Source organism: Mollisia scopiformis (genome assembly GCF_001500285.1).
Source record: "Mollisia scopiformis unplaced genomic scaffold LY89scaffold_39, whole genome shotgun sequence".
Taxonomy (NCBI): domain Eukaryota; kingdom Fungi; phylum Ascomycota; class Leotiomycetes; order Helotiales; family Mollisiaceae; genus Mollisia; species Mollisia scopiformis.
Window position 1 is genome coordinate 171,167 of NW_017263619.1, and position 15,141 is coordinate 186,307.

Below are 15,141 nucleotides of genomic sequence, written 5' to 3' on the forward strand. Positions count from 1 at the left end.
TCTTTTGAACACTCCTGAAAAAAGATACCACCGGTCTTTCAAAATCCTCACACAACAACGCTCCTTTCAAATCGCCACAATGGCTTCTGTCATGATGTCTGATGCTGTCGAGTCTGATATTCCTGCAATGTCTAGCAGGAGCGGTACACCGAGAGCGCGCGCAAATAGGGCTTCCTCCGTTCGACCTCGAGGTCCCCCCTCTGAGAGCGTTGCGCCATTGAGTGACGACGAGGGTTTTGCGGATGATCAAGTGCCAACTGGTTCAGGAAGACCAAGGCAAAGGGATCGTGCTATTCCAAGAGTTGAAGATATTATCGGCCAATATGTTCAAAGCAATTTTGAAGATTTCCTCGAGAAGTGAGTGCAAACCTCCACATTGTCGCGGCCTCTTTAACAGTATATAGCTTCATTGAAGAACCATCATCCTCAGGAGTCCCTATGTCGAGTGCCGTTACCACAGACAAATACTACATCGCACAGATTCACGGATTAAGAACCTACTCACTCTCTACACTCTATGTCGACTACACACATCTGTCACAATACAAGGGTGGTGCGTTGGCAGAAGGTATTGTCGAGGAATACTACAGATTTCTGCCATTCTTGACAAAGGGCCTACACAATATGATCGCTAAGTACGAACCACGATACTTCCGAGACCATCGACAGCCCACATCTTCAAGCAATCAGACTTCTTCTGGTGCGAGTAATGCAGCCTCTGCCAGCGAGTCAGATTTCCAGGGCCGCAAAACCACAAATCAACAGACAGATAAGCTCTTTGCATTGGCATTTTACAATCTCCCTCTCGTATCCCGAGTTCGACATTTGAGAACGGCCAACATTGGGCAGCTTTTGTCAATTTCTGGAACAGTCACAAGAACTTCAGAAGTTCGACCTGAACTTTCTTTAGCAACCTTCACTTGCGAAAACTGCAGGAGTACTGTGCCAAATGTTGAGCAGACCTTCAAATATACCGAGCCCACACAATGTCCTAATCAAGAATGTATGAATCGTCAGGGATGGAGACTGGACATCAGACAAAGTACTTTTGTGGATTGGCAGAAAGTGCGAGTCCAAGAAAACAGCTCAGAGATTCCAACTGGAAGCATGCCACGAACGATGGACGTCATTCTCCGTGGAGAAATTGTCGATCGTGCGAAGGCTGGAGAGAAGTGTATCTTCACAGGTGCACTGATCGTTATTCCAGATGTTAGCCAACTTGGTCTTCCAGGCGTGCGCCCAATGGCTATTCGAGACAACCAGAACAGAAGTGGAGATGCAAGCGGTGTTTCTGGTCTCAAGTCACTCGGAGTTCGTGATTTGACTTACAGACTTGCTTTCCTGGCTTGTATGGTCACTCCAGATACTTCCACCACGGGAGCAGCATCAAGTCAACACCTAAATGGACAGTCCAACAATATTCTGGCATCTCTCAACCAGACTGCGCCAATTGATCCCAACGAACCTGGCGACCACGCTCAAGAAGCTGTACTTGCTTCAATGACACATGCTGAGATTGAAGATCTTCGAAAGATGGTTCACAGCGATCACATCTACTCTCGACTTGTCAACTCTCTCGCTCCTATGGTCTATGGCCACGAGATTGTGAAGAAGGGTCTTCTGCTTCAACTCATGGGCGGTTTGAGCAAGACCACTCCTGAAGGAATGGCTTTGAGAGGTGACATCAACATTTGTATTGTTGGCGATCCATCTACCTCGAAGTCCCAGTTTCTGAAGTACATTTGCTCATTCTTGCCTCGTGCCGTCTACACTTCCGGCAAGGCATCTTCGGCAGCTGGTCTGACGGCAGCTGTGGTCAAGGATGAGGAGACTGGCGAATTTACAATTGAGGCTGGTGCCCTGATGTTGGCAGACAATGGCATTTGCGCTATTGACGAGTTCGACAAGATGGACATTAGCGATCAAGTTGCTATTCACGAAGCCATGGAACAGCAGACAATCTCCATTGCCAAAGCAGGTATTCAAGCCACCTTGAATGCTCGAACTTCAATTTTGGCTGCTGCAAATCCTGTAGGAGGGCGATACAACCGGAAGACAACACTCCGAGCCAACATCAATATGTCAGCACCCATCATGTCTCGTTTTGATCTTTTCTTCGTCATCTTGGACGAGTGTAACGAGACCGTGGATCGTCATCTTGCTGAACATATTGTTGGGATTCACCAGCTACGTGACGAAGCTGTCCAACCAGAGTTCACTACCGAGCAATTACAACGATACATCAGATTCGCAAAAACATTCAAGCCAGAATTTACTCCTGAGGCGAAAGAGGTTCTAGTGCAGAAGTACAAGGAACTCAGAAGCGATGATGCTCAAGGTGGCATTGGCAGAAACAGCTACAGAATCACTGTCAGACAACTTGAGTCAATGATTCGTCTTTCAGAAGCTATTGCAAAGGCCAACTGTGTAGAAGAAATTGTTCCAAGCATGGTCATTGAGGCATTCAACTTGCTCCGACAAAGTATTATTTCAGTCGAGAAAGATGACGTGGATGTCGACGAAGATGATGATGAAGTTCTTGGTGCGAATGGAGCGTCTCGCAGAGATGGCGATGGTGATTCTCCCATGGCTGATGGAAATGATGATGATGAGGACGGGGACAATGGTCCAGATGGTGGCGCTGGGGCTAATGGCACCACTCCAGCACCTACTAATGGAGAGCGACCGAAGGCGAAGATTACGTATGACAAGTACATCAGCGTAGTCAATCTCCTGGTTCAGCGAGTCAATGAGGACGAGTTGAGCAGCGGTGAAGGAGTCGATGGCGAGACTCTCATCCAGTGGTATCTGGAGCAGAAAGAGGACGAGTTGGCAGGCGAGGAAGATTATCACGCTGAGATGGCATTAACAAGAAAGATCATCAAGAGAATGGTCAAGGTACGGCAGCTGTGCAAATATTTGTAGAGTATTTTACTAACAGATTTCTAGGAGAATATACTGATGGCGATCAGAGGTCAAGGCTTGGTCGGTGATGACGGCCAAGGTAGCTCAAGTGCTGCCGAACAGACTGTCTACGTATTGCATCCTAACTGTGCAGTCGAGGAGTATTAGTGGAAGGATGAATAGAAACCTTGTATGAATCACATCTGAGCTGATGACTGATATGGGGGATTGGGATGGATACCAAGACATTGTCTTTAACGGCGTTCTTCAGCGGCGTCTTTACGAGCAAGTTGTGTTTATGTTTGTCACGAAGCATATAATGAAAATGATTGTTGACATCCCTCGATGGGACCTTGCATCGTCAGCAGTGCATGCATGCGTGTGTTGGGACGAAGCGAATCCATCAGACGACAACTCTCCGTTCCTATGATCAACGCCATCCAGCTCTACAGGAATTCCTTGGGTCAGAATCAGTCAGCTGGCTGGGAAAGTTACACGAGGTCCTCCAACTGGCATCAAACTTGGCGGTCAGCCTCATCATGCGGATTAAGTGGTTGGTGCTGCTTGTTCGTCCCATGGTCCATCCCTGTTTTGGTTTAAGCAGGCGAGGTCCGGGACGTGCCGGATTTGGGAGCTTGGAACTGGTTTGATCTTTCTCATGTTGCACAGCTGCATCATGCCGTCTACCTGCTGCAGGTGTTGATAGAAGCAGGTGAGCTCAAGTCACTTCCCGACATAAGCTCCCGAACTCGCTGATTCCAGCCTCCTTCCATTCCTTCTGTGCCAACATCACATCTTTGACCCCATCATCTTTCTCGAAAACTCCAGAATCCTCATCAGCATAAATAAAACGTCGCGGAAGCGGAAAAAGAAATAGCCAAGCCAGACGTCCAAGCGGACGAAAAGTCAATCTGCGAAGCCAGCGCTTCCCAAACGAAACAAGCACCGAATGAGATAGGTCGTAATCGTCTATTTCCAATCCGAGTGCGACCGACGACGTGTCAAGCAGCGTGCCTACCAGCATGAGGTTGGTTGGTGTACCCAGTTGTACTAGCACCAAAACGGGTTGCCTATCTTGGTCCTACCACAACCGTCCTGTTGCTCCTTGGTTTGTAAGAAGTACCCAGCTTGTCCCCAGCCTCCCTTGTTTCCTTGATGTACTTCTTGTCCATATTCGAGTTTCCTATGTATTCGTCGCAAGTCAGACTTTTACCTTCAAGTACATATCGTTCATATTTGATGTCACCATGTTGACAGGGCTGAGGCGACGATGGTCGGTGGTGTCGAATCCTCCTGAAGGGAGGTCGCCGCTGATGCCAGCTATCATACTCTGTACAATGGGAGCTTTTGGAGAGGTTTGTTTGACAAGTACGCATATGTACTTGATAGAACAAGCAGCATGTAGAAAGTACTTTGGGGCTTATGATCCTGCACAAATCGGCTTTAATGGCTTGATGGACGAGGAGTTGTGCAAAATAGCACCAGTTCAGACCCAGGTCGCGCAGATAAACGGATTGTATGCTGTCTTGGGATTCATTCCTCGTAAGTCATCTTCTACTTAATCTGCCAGAGCGATTGCTAAGCAAAGTTTGCAGCCATCTTTCTTACAGGACCCTACGGGAAGATGGCGAAGATACTAGGGAAGAAGAAGATCATGTTGTTGAACGTGAGTAGTCTTACTTTGGCTGGCTTGTATTTTACGTTGGTTTGTAAGTAACTAAATTGCCGTTTCAAACATGTCGACTGATAACACAGGCTATTTCTACAATACTTTCGACATTCGATGGATTTACTTGACACCATTTCTCGACATAATTGGCGGAGGTCAAGTCATTATGGCGTCTTTCATCATGACCTACATCTCAGAGTGTGTGAATTCGAAGCGTCTGTAAGTATCACGAAGCCAACTCTCTTAACCATTTCCGCTCACGACATCCAGGAGCCATGTCTTCTACAGACTAAGCGCTCTGCAACTACTATTCGCATTCTTCGCCATGCTAGTCAGCTCCGTCACCCTCCGCCGCAACGTTTGGGTCCAATGCCTCATCGGAATCATCGTCCTAATCTGCATGATCCCAATCTGCCTCCTCTTCCCCGACTCACGACGCACCTTCCTCGCTCCTCCCCAACGACCAACCCTCATCCCATCCTCACCCGAAGACTCAGCCTCCGACGACTCCGACTCCATAACTTCCTCCCAATCCAGCTCCGAAACCACTTCTCTCCTCCCCATCGGCCCCCTAACCCCAGAAGACCCAGACTCCCAACCCGCCCTCTTCCGCACCATATTCTCCGCGCTCGCTTCCCACACCACACATTCCCTCTCCCTCTTCCACTCCATCATCTACGCAAACAAGTTCTCCCGCTACACGCTCTTCACGTACTTCATGCTCACGCTCGGCACCGGCATCCGGATCATCTTCGCGCAATGGGGGAGCATTACTTTCGACTGGCTGTTCGCGGAAGTCAACGCCATCACAGGATTCGAGATGGTCGTCTCGGGCATCATCCTCGTTTCTCTCCCGTACATCACGCACTCGCTCCTGAAGCCTAGACTCGGGTCCTCGAGCTCGGTCGACATTTTCGTCACGAAAGCTTCGGTGTTGGCGCACGCTGTTGGGGTGGTGTTGATCGGGTTCGCGCCGAGTAGAGTGGGGTTCATCTTCTCGATGACGATATGGACGCTGGGAAGTGGGTTGGGGGCTAGTTTGAGGAGTTTCTGTACGGGGATGATGGAGAGTCGGGAGGCGATTGAGGAGATTTATTTGGGGATTGGGATGATGGAGACGTTGGCTAATATTGTTTCGACGGCGAGTTGGAGCGCGGCATTCTCGGAGGTGCTGGAGATGAAGTATTGGGTTATGAGGTTGCCATTTATGGTTAGTTCTTCGTTGTTGGTTGTGGTTTTTGCGTGTGTTTGGGTGTTGGGTCGGTTTGATAGGGTGTTGCCCACGATGAGTGAGGGCTTGATGAATGATGATCATGACAGTAATGAAAGTGATGATATGCTTTAGTTAGATGTTTTGTAGTTTTTGTTCTCTGTTGATAAGCGTTGTAGGGCTGGTGATATCTTCGGTTGTTATGACTTTACGCACGATACGCTCGTTTGTATGGATATTATGAGTACACGCAGCGTGGGCGGCCAGTTACAGAATGTTAGATTCTCCTTCTCGTGAACTACGATCATTACTCCAGTCTCTCTTGACTCGTAAACTGGTTGCTTTAATTAAACGTGCATCAATGAGTTTGACATCACAACGTACCAGGTATCTTGGCATTTTGTTCTTATCAATTATGCCATCTAAGCAAAGAAGGAGCGATGAGCTGAGCCATATTCGTTTTAGGCTTCTAGCTACATTGGATTGGCAGTGCTCATTTGAGAAGAACATCGAGGAGCAACATGTCTCACAAATCGCACGAAATTGGTACAATGGGAACTGGGCGGCGCTTTCCTCCACTTCTCCATACCAGAACGCAGATTTAAACCCATCCAACAATATTTCTACATGTAGCACAATAGTACGGTTCTGGGCCAGTAGCATTGGAGGTTGTAATAGCACTTCAAAGCCAATATATTGTACTTAAATCCTTTGCCTTCTTTCTGTTGGTTATCAATCACTTTGCTTGAAACCAACATTGAAGGTCATCCAGATATTATAGCACTAATGATGTATTGATATGAGGAGACTACTTATCATGAGGTGGGGGACTGGATCTACGACAGACATTTTGAAAGTGAGAAATAGATCATTTAATGGTCAAAGATGAATTGGGAACAGATTGTATGATCGCGATTCATCAAATGATACTGATGAGGATAGTCAGATGAAAGTATCTCAGAATCAGAAGACGAAGGTGGCTGGCGCGAAGACTACCAGGAAGCCGACATCGAATTCAACTCGGAGTCTGATGCCGATGAGGACACCACGGGATATGATGGAACGGACTTCGAACAATGAGAGAACTAAAATGCAATACATCCTAGATATAAGTGTAAATGTTCGGGATAAAGTGAGATACTTTGCCGCTTTGTAATGTGCGGAAAGCCGAGCTGACAAATCAGAAGGCATGCTAATGTGTTTCAAAAATCGACTCCGATATCTAGACAATTACAACAAGAAGACCAAGACTATTGAAAGGACAAGCATTGAAGCAGGGATCTTGTTGTTTGCACTCTCGCCGCCAGACATCTTGCCTTGGTAGCTAGACAGAAATGTCCCTCCTCCACTTGAAGATTATTCCAGCATTCTTATATCTTTCTTGATCTGATTGGATTCCACAACGAAGCCTCCTGTATCCATGTATCCCAAGAACCACAAACAATATGTCCATTTGCGAGGTCTGCGAGCATTAAAGATTGCATTATAAGTTAGTTCATAGCTCGAAGGCTACAATAGCAAAATTTCACCACCAACTCCAGCGCAATAGAATTCCAACCCCCAATCACACTGAGTGTTCCAATCTATACGTGTCCCCTCTCTCCTCGTACAGGTGTTATTCGTGTTCTAATTCGATTGTCTCGTCCGTCTTAGCTGCTTCATTATCGATCAAACCCCGCCACCTGTACCATAACATACGTTAGCAGAAGCCTATGTCGATCACAGCAGATTTGTGAGGGAAAGGTACCACTTCGATTGGGAGCCACAGAATAATTGATCTCTTTCGTCCCCGATTTCTTCGCAGCTTCACTTCTCGCCAGCACAGCTTTCCACTTTAGGCCAATGAACAGAGCGCCCGTACCCACGACAGCTCCAATCAGCCAAGGGGTTCTTCCACGTCTACCGGTCATTGATATTAGCACACGCTATCCCTGTCCACAGGAGCTGAAGGGGGTATGGAGGGGCACTTACGGCATACCGGATCTAGGTGGCGCCATGGTGAACAAGTTCTGCTTTCAATGTCGAGGGGACTGAAGGAGATTCGTAGTAGAAGGTGTCGAGCTTGGTGGGAGAAGGAGAAGGACAACTGTATGGGCAGGTGGCAAATGAGTTGTTGGGAGGCAATTGGAGCTGTTGAGTAGCGCACACGAGCCAGGCAGGGAGCTTCGTGGTGTGGGGCCCCAGATCTCGACCAGATAGCCGAGTAGCTGCCGACACTAAACTCTTTTCCGCTTGTGGGCTGGCTGTGCTGAATAATACTGAACTGGGTGACCCGAGTTACAGTAAGCAAACTTTCTATCTGGAGACAACAGAGACAGAACTATCAGAGCTCGAGTAAGCTGAACTTTGTTCTCACTTACAGTAGTGGAAGTAGGTCCTCTTTCCTAGTCTGAAGTTTGCACATTACTTCGAAGAAATATCTGCACAAAAGCACTACTGAGAATGCTTGAAGACTCGGTCTCTCTCACACACATTGCGCCTATTTTTGTTTCGTTCATCATACTCTTCACTAAGTCATGTCCTTAAAATATTCCTCTTTAGCTCGAATGTCCTCCGCTGGCCACCTCGGTGTCTCAGTCTCAAAAACGCAATCCGTTCTTCAAGCACAAATCCTTCACTGAAAAGTTTCCCAACACCATTCATTCAATTTGTTTCGTCTCATCGTATCGCATCTCCTCTCATCTCTTTTCATATGTTCATGCTTCACTTCCGATCAACAAGTGTTCAACATACTCGTGAGTGCCGTCTTCTCAGCAGAAGTGATCGTGAGATCATACACCGACTTGACTTTCACCCACATCTTCGCATATGTACACCAGTATGAGCCTGCTCATTGTCAACAAGCGCCTTTCAATGTTTTCGACCGAACAGAGAGCGACTTACTCAAAGGTGGCTTCCAATCCTCGGGTCCACTATCGCCTTTACTCTCATTCACATTGTCCGTCACGGCGAGAAGTTGAGGATGCGTCAGATCATTCGCAAAAGTCTGTCTCTGTGCTGTTGTCCAAGCACTAGCACCACTCTTCCAAGCGTTACTCAGTGGCACAAGATGATCAATATCAAGATCACTAGCTGCTGTCCATGTAGCTCCATCATATGGAGACACCCACGTGCCGGAGGTAGCCTTGCAAGCCGAATCGACAACGACGTTAGTGCCGTCACGTTTCAGAACCGTTTCTCGAGTATCGCATGTTCCGGAAATTGTGATCCAGGTTGGGAACAAATCGCGTGCATAGCCGCTCTGCGAGCCAGCGACTGCTACTGTGAGAGATGCGAGTTCGGACTTAGCATCAGTTGTGGTTGGAATTCCTGTCGGGGCTGGGATGGGCGTCGAGAGAACAGCGGAGGAGAGAAGTAGAGTGCTCAGCAGAAAGAAGGAATGCATCGTGGACAGCAGGGCAGACAAAATTAGATGGAGCGAATTGCTTAAGCAACAAGAACAATTCTCCGTAGGATACGCGGCACTTTATACTTCAGCTTGAAGACATACTCTGTCCCACGTTGTCCTACCAAACTACCCGATATGATCACCGCACCTCATCTCTCTCAGGATCTCTCAACCAGCAATCGCTCTCCCTGACAGCACGCGCCAGATTACCTTCTTGGCACCTCATCCGAGCTTCTACATCTAGTCTTTTCTCCGACGAATAAACTTCATCCAGTTGCCTTCCAAGCATTCCCCGGCAGATCCCCTCAGATTTAAGCTTACTTGCCCTCCGTGCCTCCCGGCTTATCTCAGGGGTTTCAGATCCCTTATCGAATCGCTCCGGCACATGGTGCCGAAATCAGGCACTTGCAGCTCTAAGTCCTGGTTTGAGATTCTTGGCTACAGGTCTACCTTCTCTATTGGGATGTTTAAGAAACGGCGCACGCCGGACCCCGCATGCACGACATAGGTTTCGTGGTTGAGACTGAGCAAAGAAGGATGATAGAAGGCTTGGCGGGGTTGTGGGAGCCAGTTGATAAGGCATGTGAGTAGTCTTGGCACATAGGGCCAAGAAGTGCCGAGCCGAGCCCCTGAATATCAAGGAGAGCTAGGACGATACAATTCACTCTTGGGGTCATTCGCTTAGTTAGCTTTCTAGATGTCCTAGATTCTCATAGACAATGTAGTATTTTTGAAATTATACATTCGTCGTCCAAGCATAGAAGCAGAACAAGCAGCTACGAAGCATACAGACATTGGACTTCCATGGACATTCATGGCTGGAGAGAACATTGTTCTCAGTCTCCGTGGTCAACGGAAGCTCAAGGGAGAAAAGCAATAGCTTCTCTGCGTAAAAGAGCCAGGTGCCAAAAGGAAAGAAGGCTTACATATGACAAACCAAGATTCCTAATCAATGCTACTGAAACTCATGTTGGCAATGGTGATCCTGCACCACGACATTTTCAGATCCACGTGCCGCCATGTTTGTATCAAACGCTGTCAGTCACTCGATGACAAATGTTGAATCATGAACATAATTTTTTCGCCCCCAATGTTCTTGTTACTTGTAGCTTAGCTCCTTTCTCTTCCTTCATTTTTTCTTCTACTAGCATGCTTTCTCACTAACGAGCGTAGATATTTTACCAGAGTACACTTTTCCATAAAATTGAAAAGTAGTACTTGTGACAGTCGAGACACAATCTTTCCGCTCTGCCTATCCGTTCATCCTATTGTTCCGAGAGATTGAAGAAGACGAGAATTGTGGTGTTGACACTCTGCACAGTCGATGATGTCCAGCGCGGACCATGTCCTGCCTGGTAGTCTTGCGAGGCGGCAAGAGAATGAAGAAGGGATGGAGTAGTATCTGCGATCACGAACAAGTCAAGAAAGATCTATACGGAGCACTTGTGAAAGACATATTGAGTTCTCGAAGATTTCCTCCCGAGGAGGGTTATCTACCAGTAATCTTCATTCGCTAGCGTCTTTGCAAGAGTATGTACCAAAAAGCCCTCAATCGAGCCCAGAGACTACAGAGAAGGCAAAAATTTCAGACAAATGCAAGTTTTGTTGTACTCTTGACACACTTGTCTCCAGCCAGGTGCTCAACCACATTAATAACCAAGGTGTCAATTCCTAGACCACCGCCGTGAATGAAGTGTGGCAGAGTTCTTTTTCACCTCCGAGTAGAATTCCGTAGTTGAGGAACCCACATGTTTTTCTCTAGATACCCAACATCGAATGGCAGAGGGCAATTGAGACGAAGAAGAACTTAGATAATGGCATGGAATCTAAATCCAGTGAATATTCACGTCTCCATACTTTCCTACTATATAGTACATTCATCCACCTGGCTTCTTCTTCCTCGACAAGTCAATACTCATCATGCTTACAATCGATCCCCACTTCCCTCCCTTGTACTTTGCCAGGGTAGTTCCTCACAACCGAATGCGGCAAGGTATCCCCACCAAAAAGAATCCTGGGCCTTGTTGATTCTGGCTAGCATCGAGTTGCTCTTGCGGAAAACTTCCTTTACTTCTTTGTGTTCAAGAGTAGAAACAGCTTGGGAATCCTCTGATCCGGCTCGTGGCGAAGGGTGGAGGTTTTGCGTTTCTGCTCTTCGAGCCCTGCGGATGACTTTGGACGGGCCAACTACAGGAGGCAATTCTGTAGGAAGGGGAGACAATCCACTTCCGAGATCTTGCCATTTATTGACGACAATGACAGCACTCTGTCCTTCGAACCTCTGCAGGTTGATCTCGAATTCAGTCGGACAGAATCTGCACTGACAACTCATAACCTTCTCCAAACGACCTCTCGGAATCGTTTCAATGGCAGCAAGCCTTTGGTACAGTCGATGCGTGACTTCTCCATTGTCACGACTGAACGCATCCGTATGAGGACACTCGACCAGATTGTTACACACAAGGTACATCTGACTTCCCTCTTTCGATGGTATGACATATATAGTCTGTGAGCGCATGAACATTCTCCCATCGACGATCTTCGGTACAGCAACGATTTGCTTGACTTGAGCACCTTCTCTTACAGCTCCACTTCGGTAAGCAAGCAAATTCAACTCCTTGTCGCAGTTCTTTCCTTGGCGATGACGTTTCATGATCATTCGGAAAACGGTGAAACTAAAATTCGGATGAATGAATGTTGCTGTGCGTACTCTGCTATTCATTTTCCAGCACGGGTCTGAGAAGACAATACTTTCAGCCGACCCAGTCGCGTATTTGTGTATTTCATCCATGGAATGCATGTCTCGACAGTAATAACACTCGAGATGATCGGGATATTCTTGCTCCAACAGTTCCCAGCAAGATTCGCCAGCAGCTTGGGTCTCCATCATTGAGGAGGCATGTCGACGAAATCGGCGAAAGACCACTTTTGAAGACGGAGAGAGACGCTCAGTACTCCGTTGCGTGATTCTTGTGAGAGCTTCAGAGGAAGAGGATTCGAAAGTCTCTGACTTGATTTGTACAGCATCTGTAGGTGCCATTTTGGGCTGAGTGGCTGCGACTTGTTCGACGATGCTGCCTCGAATCCAAAGAAGTTTTGTGAAAAGAAAGTGACCATGCAGAGAGAGAGAAGTTCTGTGATTTTATGTGCGGTCTAGGTGCCGTTAGCATTTGTCTCTAATCCTTTTCCAGCGCATGTCGTTGTTTTCTAAAGTAAAGTGCTACGCGATGACGTTGAATGACGGATTCCATTTTCTCAAAATATTAGGACCCTCCAGATACCCCTCTCGAAATTTTTCTTCCAGCTTGCTTCCTGAAGATCCTGGGATTCCATGGCAATGCAATAATCTTAGACATCGTAAATTCAAATCTAATTTGGGTTGCGGAGCAGCCAAAAGATCCGAATGCTGCATAATTGCTGCTGGAAAAAATAGCAGCATCTAACAGATAGATAATTATGCCGCCGAGTTCGAAGGGGCGATTCTGCTAATAACGCAGCATATTCATACCTCAGATGTAGAGATGATGATCCGTCGTCAAAAGGATTAGAGAGGACAGGGCAGTCGAGCTAAGCCTAAAAATCCCCCATGAACGAATTTCAATTTGGGTTTAGCGTTGGATCAGGAAACTCACTCCACGCCGACAACGCGTTAATGCTCACAACGATGAATTGATCTTCCAAGAATTGCTAGAAAGACATCTTCCATTATAGTAATATCATGGAGGATACAAACGTTTCTCTTCCTACCAGAAGCCGTGCTCCAGGTCACCGTGCCTGCATCCCATGCGCCCGTGCTAAAGCAGGATGCGTGCTTGTCCCTGGCCTTGATGGAAAATGTGAAAGGTGAGTATCGAGAACCTCGACCCTGTTCAGAAAGGCTAACATAGCACCAGGTGTGTTCGACTACAAAAAACGTGCGAGCAAGCCGTAGTTCGGGAACGGACTCGAACAAGACGGACTGGTGAGACAAGGTAAGCACCTCCGGAACTTCCATCTCAAATTCCTCACTGATAATTCTTCTTTCGCTCAATAGAGCTTATGTCAAAAAGTTAGAAGAAAAGCTGGATGGTCTAGTCTCGTTGATCCAGTCACGAGAGCTGGGTGCTGAAGCCCAAAGCAGCTCGTTCGGTGATCCGACGGTGCACGACCATCTGAACAAATCATCTGGCAGCCATGAGATGGGTTCGGATGCTTATTTAGATAGCAGCATCGCTGCTTCATCTATGCTCAACACTGGATCCTATTCTACAGAATCGGTCTCCACCCCACCATCCTCACACCCGGTGGATGAGATGCTCAGTGCTCAAGAAGTCGAGATGTTCCTAAACATCTTCAAAAACGAGATGTGTCCGTCGTTTCCATTCATTCGACTTGAAGAGTCTGTAACCGCGACCGATCTACGCCGAGACCGACCATTCTTTTTCCTTTGCATTATGGCAATCACGAGTGGCAACACAGATCAGAAAAATGTGATGACGAACCTCGTCATGGAAACTCTGGCCAGTAGAATGTATGTGCATACTGAGAGAGACTTGGATATGCTTCTCGGTATCCTCACATATATAGCATGGTACCTCTTCCTGTCCAACCATCCACACAGCTTGAACTCTGCTGATTTTCTGATAGGTCATATCATCTTGTCATGTATAAAGGCCAGAAAACAGCTCTCTTTGCTTCCGCCTCCGTTTTGATCAATGATCTAGAACTTAATCGGCCTTCGCGCATGAAAGCCTCAGCCAATGATACCAATCTGTTCGAAGCCGCTGTACCAAGTACGAGCCAATTCCGCCTCAAAATCAAGTCGTTTGAGACCGTGGAACACACTCCGGAGGTACGACGAGCGTTGCTAGCATATTTCTACCTATCGTCGATGTAAGTCCAGCCATGCTGATCTACGATTCATCATCTGACATGATCTAGCGCATCTTCACTGCTCTATACCGCAGAACCCCCAAGAGTGACGAAGTACATCGAAGATTGTTATCAAGTGTTGAGTGCTTCTAACGATCCGAACGATGAACATGCATGTGCACTCGTTGAATCGCAATTGATAGTAGAAAGGATGAATCAGGCTCCTTGGAATGGTGAATCACCACTAAGCACAACACCGTCAGTTTTCTTTGTGAAGACAATCCAAGAACAATTGCGAATGTTTCGAGCGAAGAGAGCAGACCAAATCCAGCGCAGTTGTAAGTCTTTCGATTGCAGTCATATCATATCGGATAATAACACTGGTAGTCAAACTATCGCTGGTATGCGATTACATGGACATATACCTTTACAAGATTGGCCTTTTCCCAGCATACTCGGCAGAATTGGGGCCCATCGCACCCAGCTTTGAGCGTCTAGAACTTGTCTATTCATGCCTCCTGGCCGTCAAGTCCTTTTTCGACACATTCCTGGCAACCCCACCTAACAAATTCCGGAGCCTGTCGATGCCTGACACATGCCTATTTAGACATTCATTATTCACGTCACATAAGCTCGTCACCTTTGAACACCCAGACTGGAATTTGGACTCGTGTCGACAGACTATTTCTCTTTGCGACTTGCTCGGCAAACTTGCAGTTCAATTCGAACAAGCTGCTGTTGTGTTGGGGTTCGACACTCACAAGCCAGAAAAACAGGATTGGTTTACGAGAGGCGGGAAACACCTTCATCGGGTCAAGGATTACTGGGAAAAGAAAGAGGCAGCTGAACTAGAGGTGAATCGGGACAACACATTTCCTGCTTACCCGCAAATAGGAGACATTGATCTGCTCGATGACGCCTTCATGATGGATGTTCTAGGCTCCTGGGATGATCAAAACTTTGCATACCAGAGTTTTGGTTGACGGGATAAGGCACCGGAGCGGAGGTCTATTAGGATCCCGTTGCCGCCCCCACGGAATGCTAGCAGCACCTGAACCCCTGCCAACCGGAACCGAATGAACCACATACTCCGATTGTGATTTGTACCATCTGATGATA

General features: G+C 47.2%; 8 protein-coding genes across 8 annotated transcripts; 4 read left to right on the forward strand and 4 right to left on the reverse strand.

Moving 5' to 3' along the window:
* The first annotated feature begins 11 nt into the window (after nt 1–11).
* Nucleotides 12–3,432, forward strand: LY89DRAFT_661134 (MCM-domain-containing protein). The gene is made up of 3 exons (XM_018212588.1): nt 12–357; nt 405–2,898; nt 2,950–3,432. The coding sequence occupies exons 1-3, from the start codon at nt 80–82 to the stop codon at nt 3,070–3,072; spliced, it is 2,895 nt and encodes a 964-aa protein (XP_018061328.1). The 5' UTR covers nt 12–79; the 3' UTR covers nt 3,073–3,432.
* Nucleotides 3,433–3,681: 249 nt separating this feature from the next.
* On the forward strand, nt 3,682–6,077 carry LY89DRAFT_726106 (uncharacterized protein). The gene is made up of 4 exons (XM_018219028.1): nt 3,682–4,446; nt 4,500–4,613; nt 4,660–4,792; nt 4,844–6,077. The coding sequence occupies exons 1-4, from the start codon at nt 3,927–3,929 to the stop codon at nt 5,916–5,918; spliced, it is 1,842 nt and encodes a 613-aa protein (XP_018061329.1). The 5' UTR covers nt 3,682–3,926; the 3' UTR covers nt 5,919–6,077.
* Nucleotides 6,078–7,451: 1,374 nt separating this feature from the next.
* Nucleotides 7,452–7,780, reverse strand: LY89DRAFT_743306 (uncharacterized protein; the record flags this gene model as incomplete). Its single annotated transcript, XM_018220935.1, has 3 exons — nt 7,452–7,465; nt 7,531–7,682; nt 7,755–7,780. 3 exons carry the CDS (start codon nt 7,778–7,780, stop codon nt 7,452–7,454), a joined length of 192 nt encoding a protein of 63 aa, XP_018061330.1.
* A 716-nt stretch (nt 7,781–8,496) lies between these two features.
* On the reverse strand, nt 8,497–9,168 carry LY89DRAFT_602176 (uncharacterized protein; the record flags this gene model as incomplete). Its single annotated transcript, XM_018210233.1, has 2 exons — nt 8,497–8,609; nt 8,667–9,168. The coding sequence occupies 2 exons, from the start codon at nt 9,166–9,168 to the stop codon at nt 8,497–8,499; spliced, it is 615 nt and encodes a 204-aa protein (XP_018061331.1).
* Nucleotides 9,169–10,192: 1,024 nt separating this feature from the next.
* LY89DRAFT_692060 (uncharacterized protein) lies at nt 10,193–10,729 on the forward strand. The gene has a single exon (XM_018216461.1). The coding sequence runs from the start codon at nt 10,515–10,517 to the stop codon at nt 10,686–10,688; it is 174 nt and encodes a 57-aa protein (XP_018061332.1). The 5' UTR covers nt 10,193–10,514; the 3' UTR covers nt 10,689–10,729.
* A 366-nt stretch (nt 10,730–11,095) lies between these two features.
* On the reverse strand, nt 11,096–12,211 carry LY89DRAFT_743308 (uncharacterized protein; the record flags this gene model as incomplete). The annotated part of the gene is made up of 1 exon (XM_018220936.1): nt 11,096–12,211. The coding sequence occupies one exon, from the start codon at nt 12,209–12,211 to the stop codon at nt 11,096–11,098; it is 1,116 nt and encodes a 371-aa protein (XP_018061333.1).
* A 90-nt stretch (nt 12,212–12,301) lies between these two features.
* On the reverse strand, nt 12,302–12,706 carry LY89DRAFT_374431 (uncharacterized protein). The gene has a single exon (XM_018207078.1). The coding sequence runs from the start codon at nt 12,608–12,610 to the stop codon at nt 12,392–12,394; it is 219 nt and encodes a 72-aa protein (XP_018061334.1). The 5' UTR covers nt 12,611–12,706; the 3' UTR covers nt 12,302–12,391.
* Nucleotides 12,707–12,889: 183 nt separating this feature from the next.
* Nucleotides 12,890–15,005, forward strand: LY89DRAFT_743309 (uncharacterized protein; the record flags this gene model as incomplete). The annotated part of the gene is made up of 6 exons (XM_018220937.1): nt 12,890–13,014; nt 13,065–13,142; nt 13,205–13,741; nt 13,798–14,043; nt 14,092–14,360; nt 14,410–15,005. The coding sequence occupies 6 exons, from the start codon at nt 12,890–12,892 to the stop codon at nt 15,003–15,005; spliced, it is 1,851 nt and encodes a 616-aa protein (XP_018061335.1).
* Between the last annotated feature and the right edge of the window lie 136 nt (nt 15,006–15,141).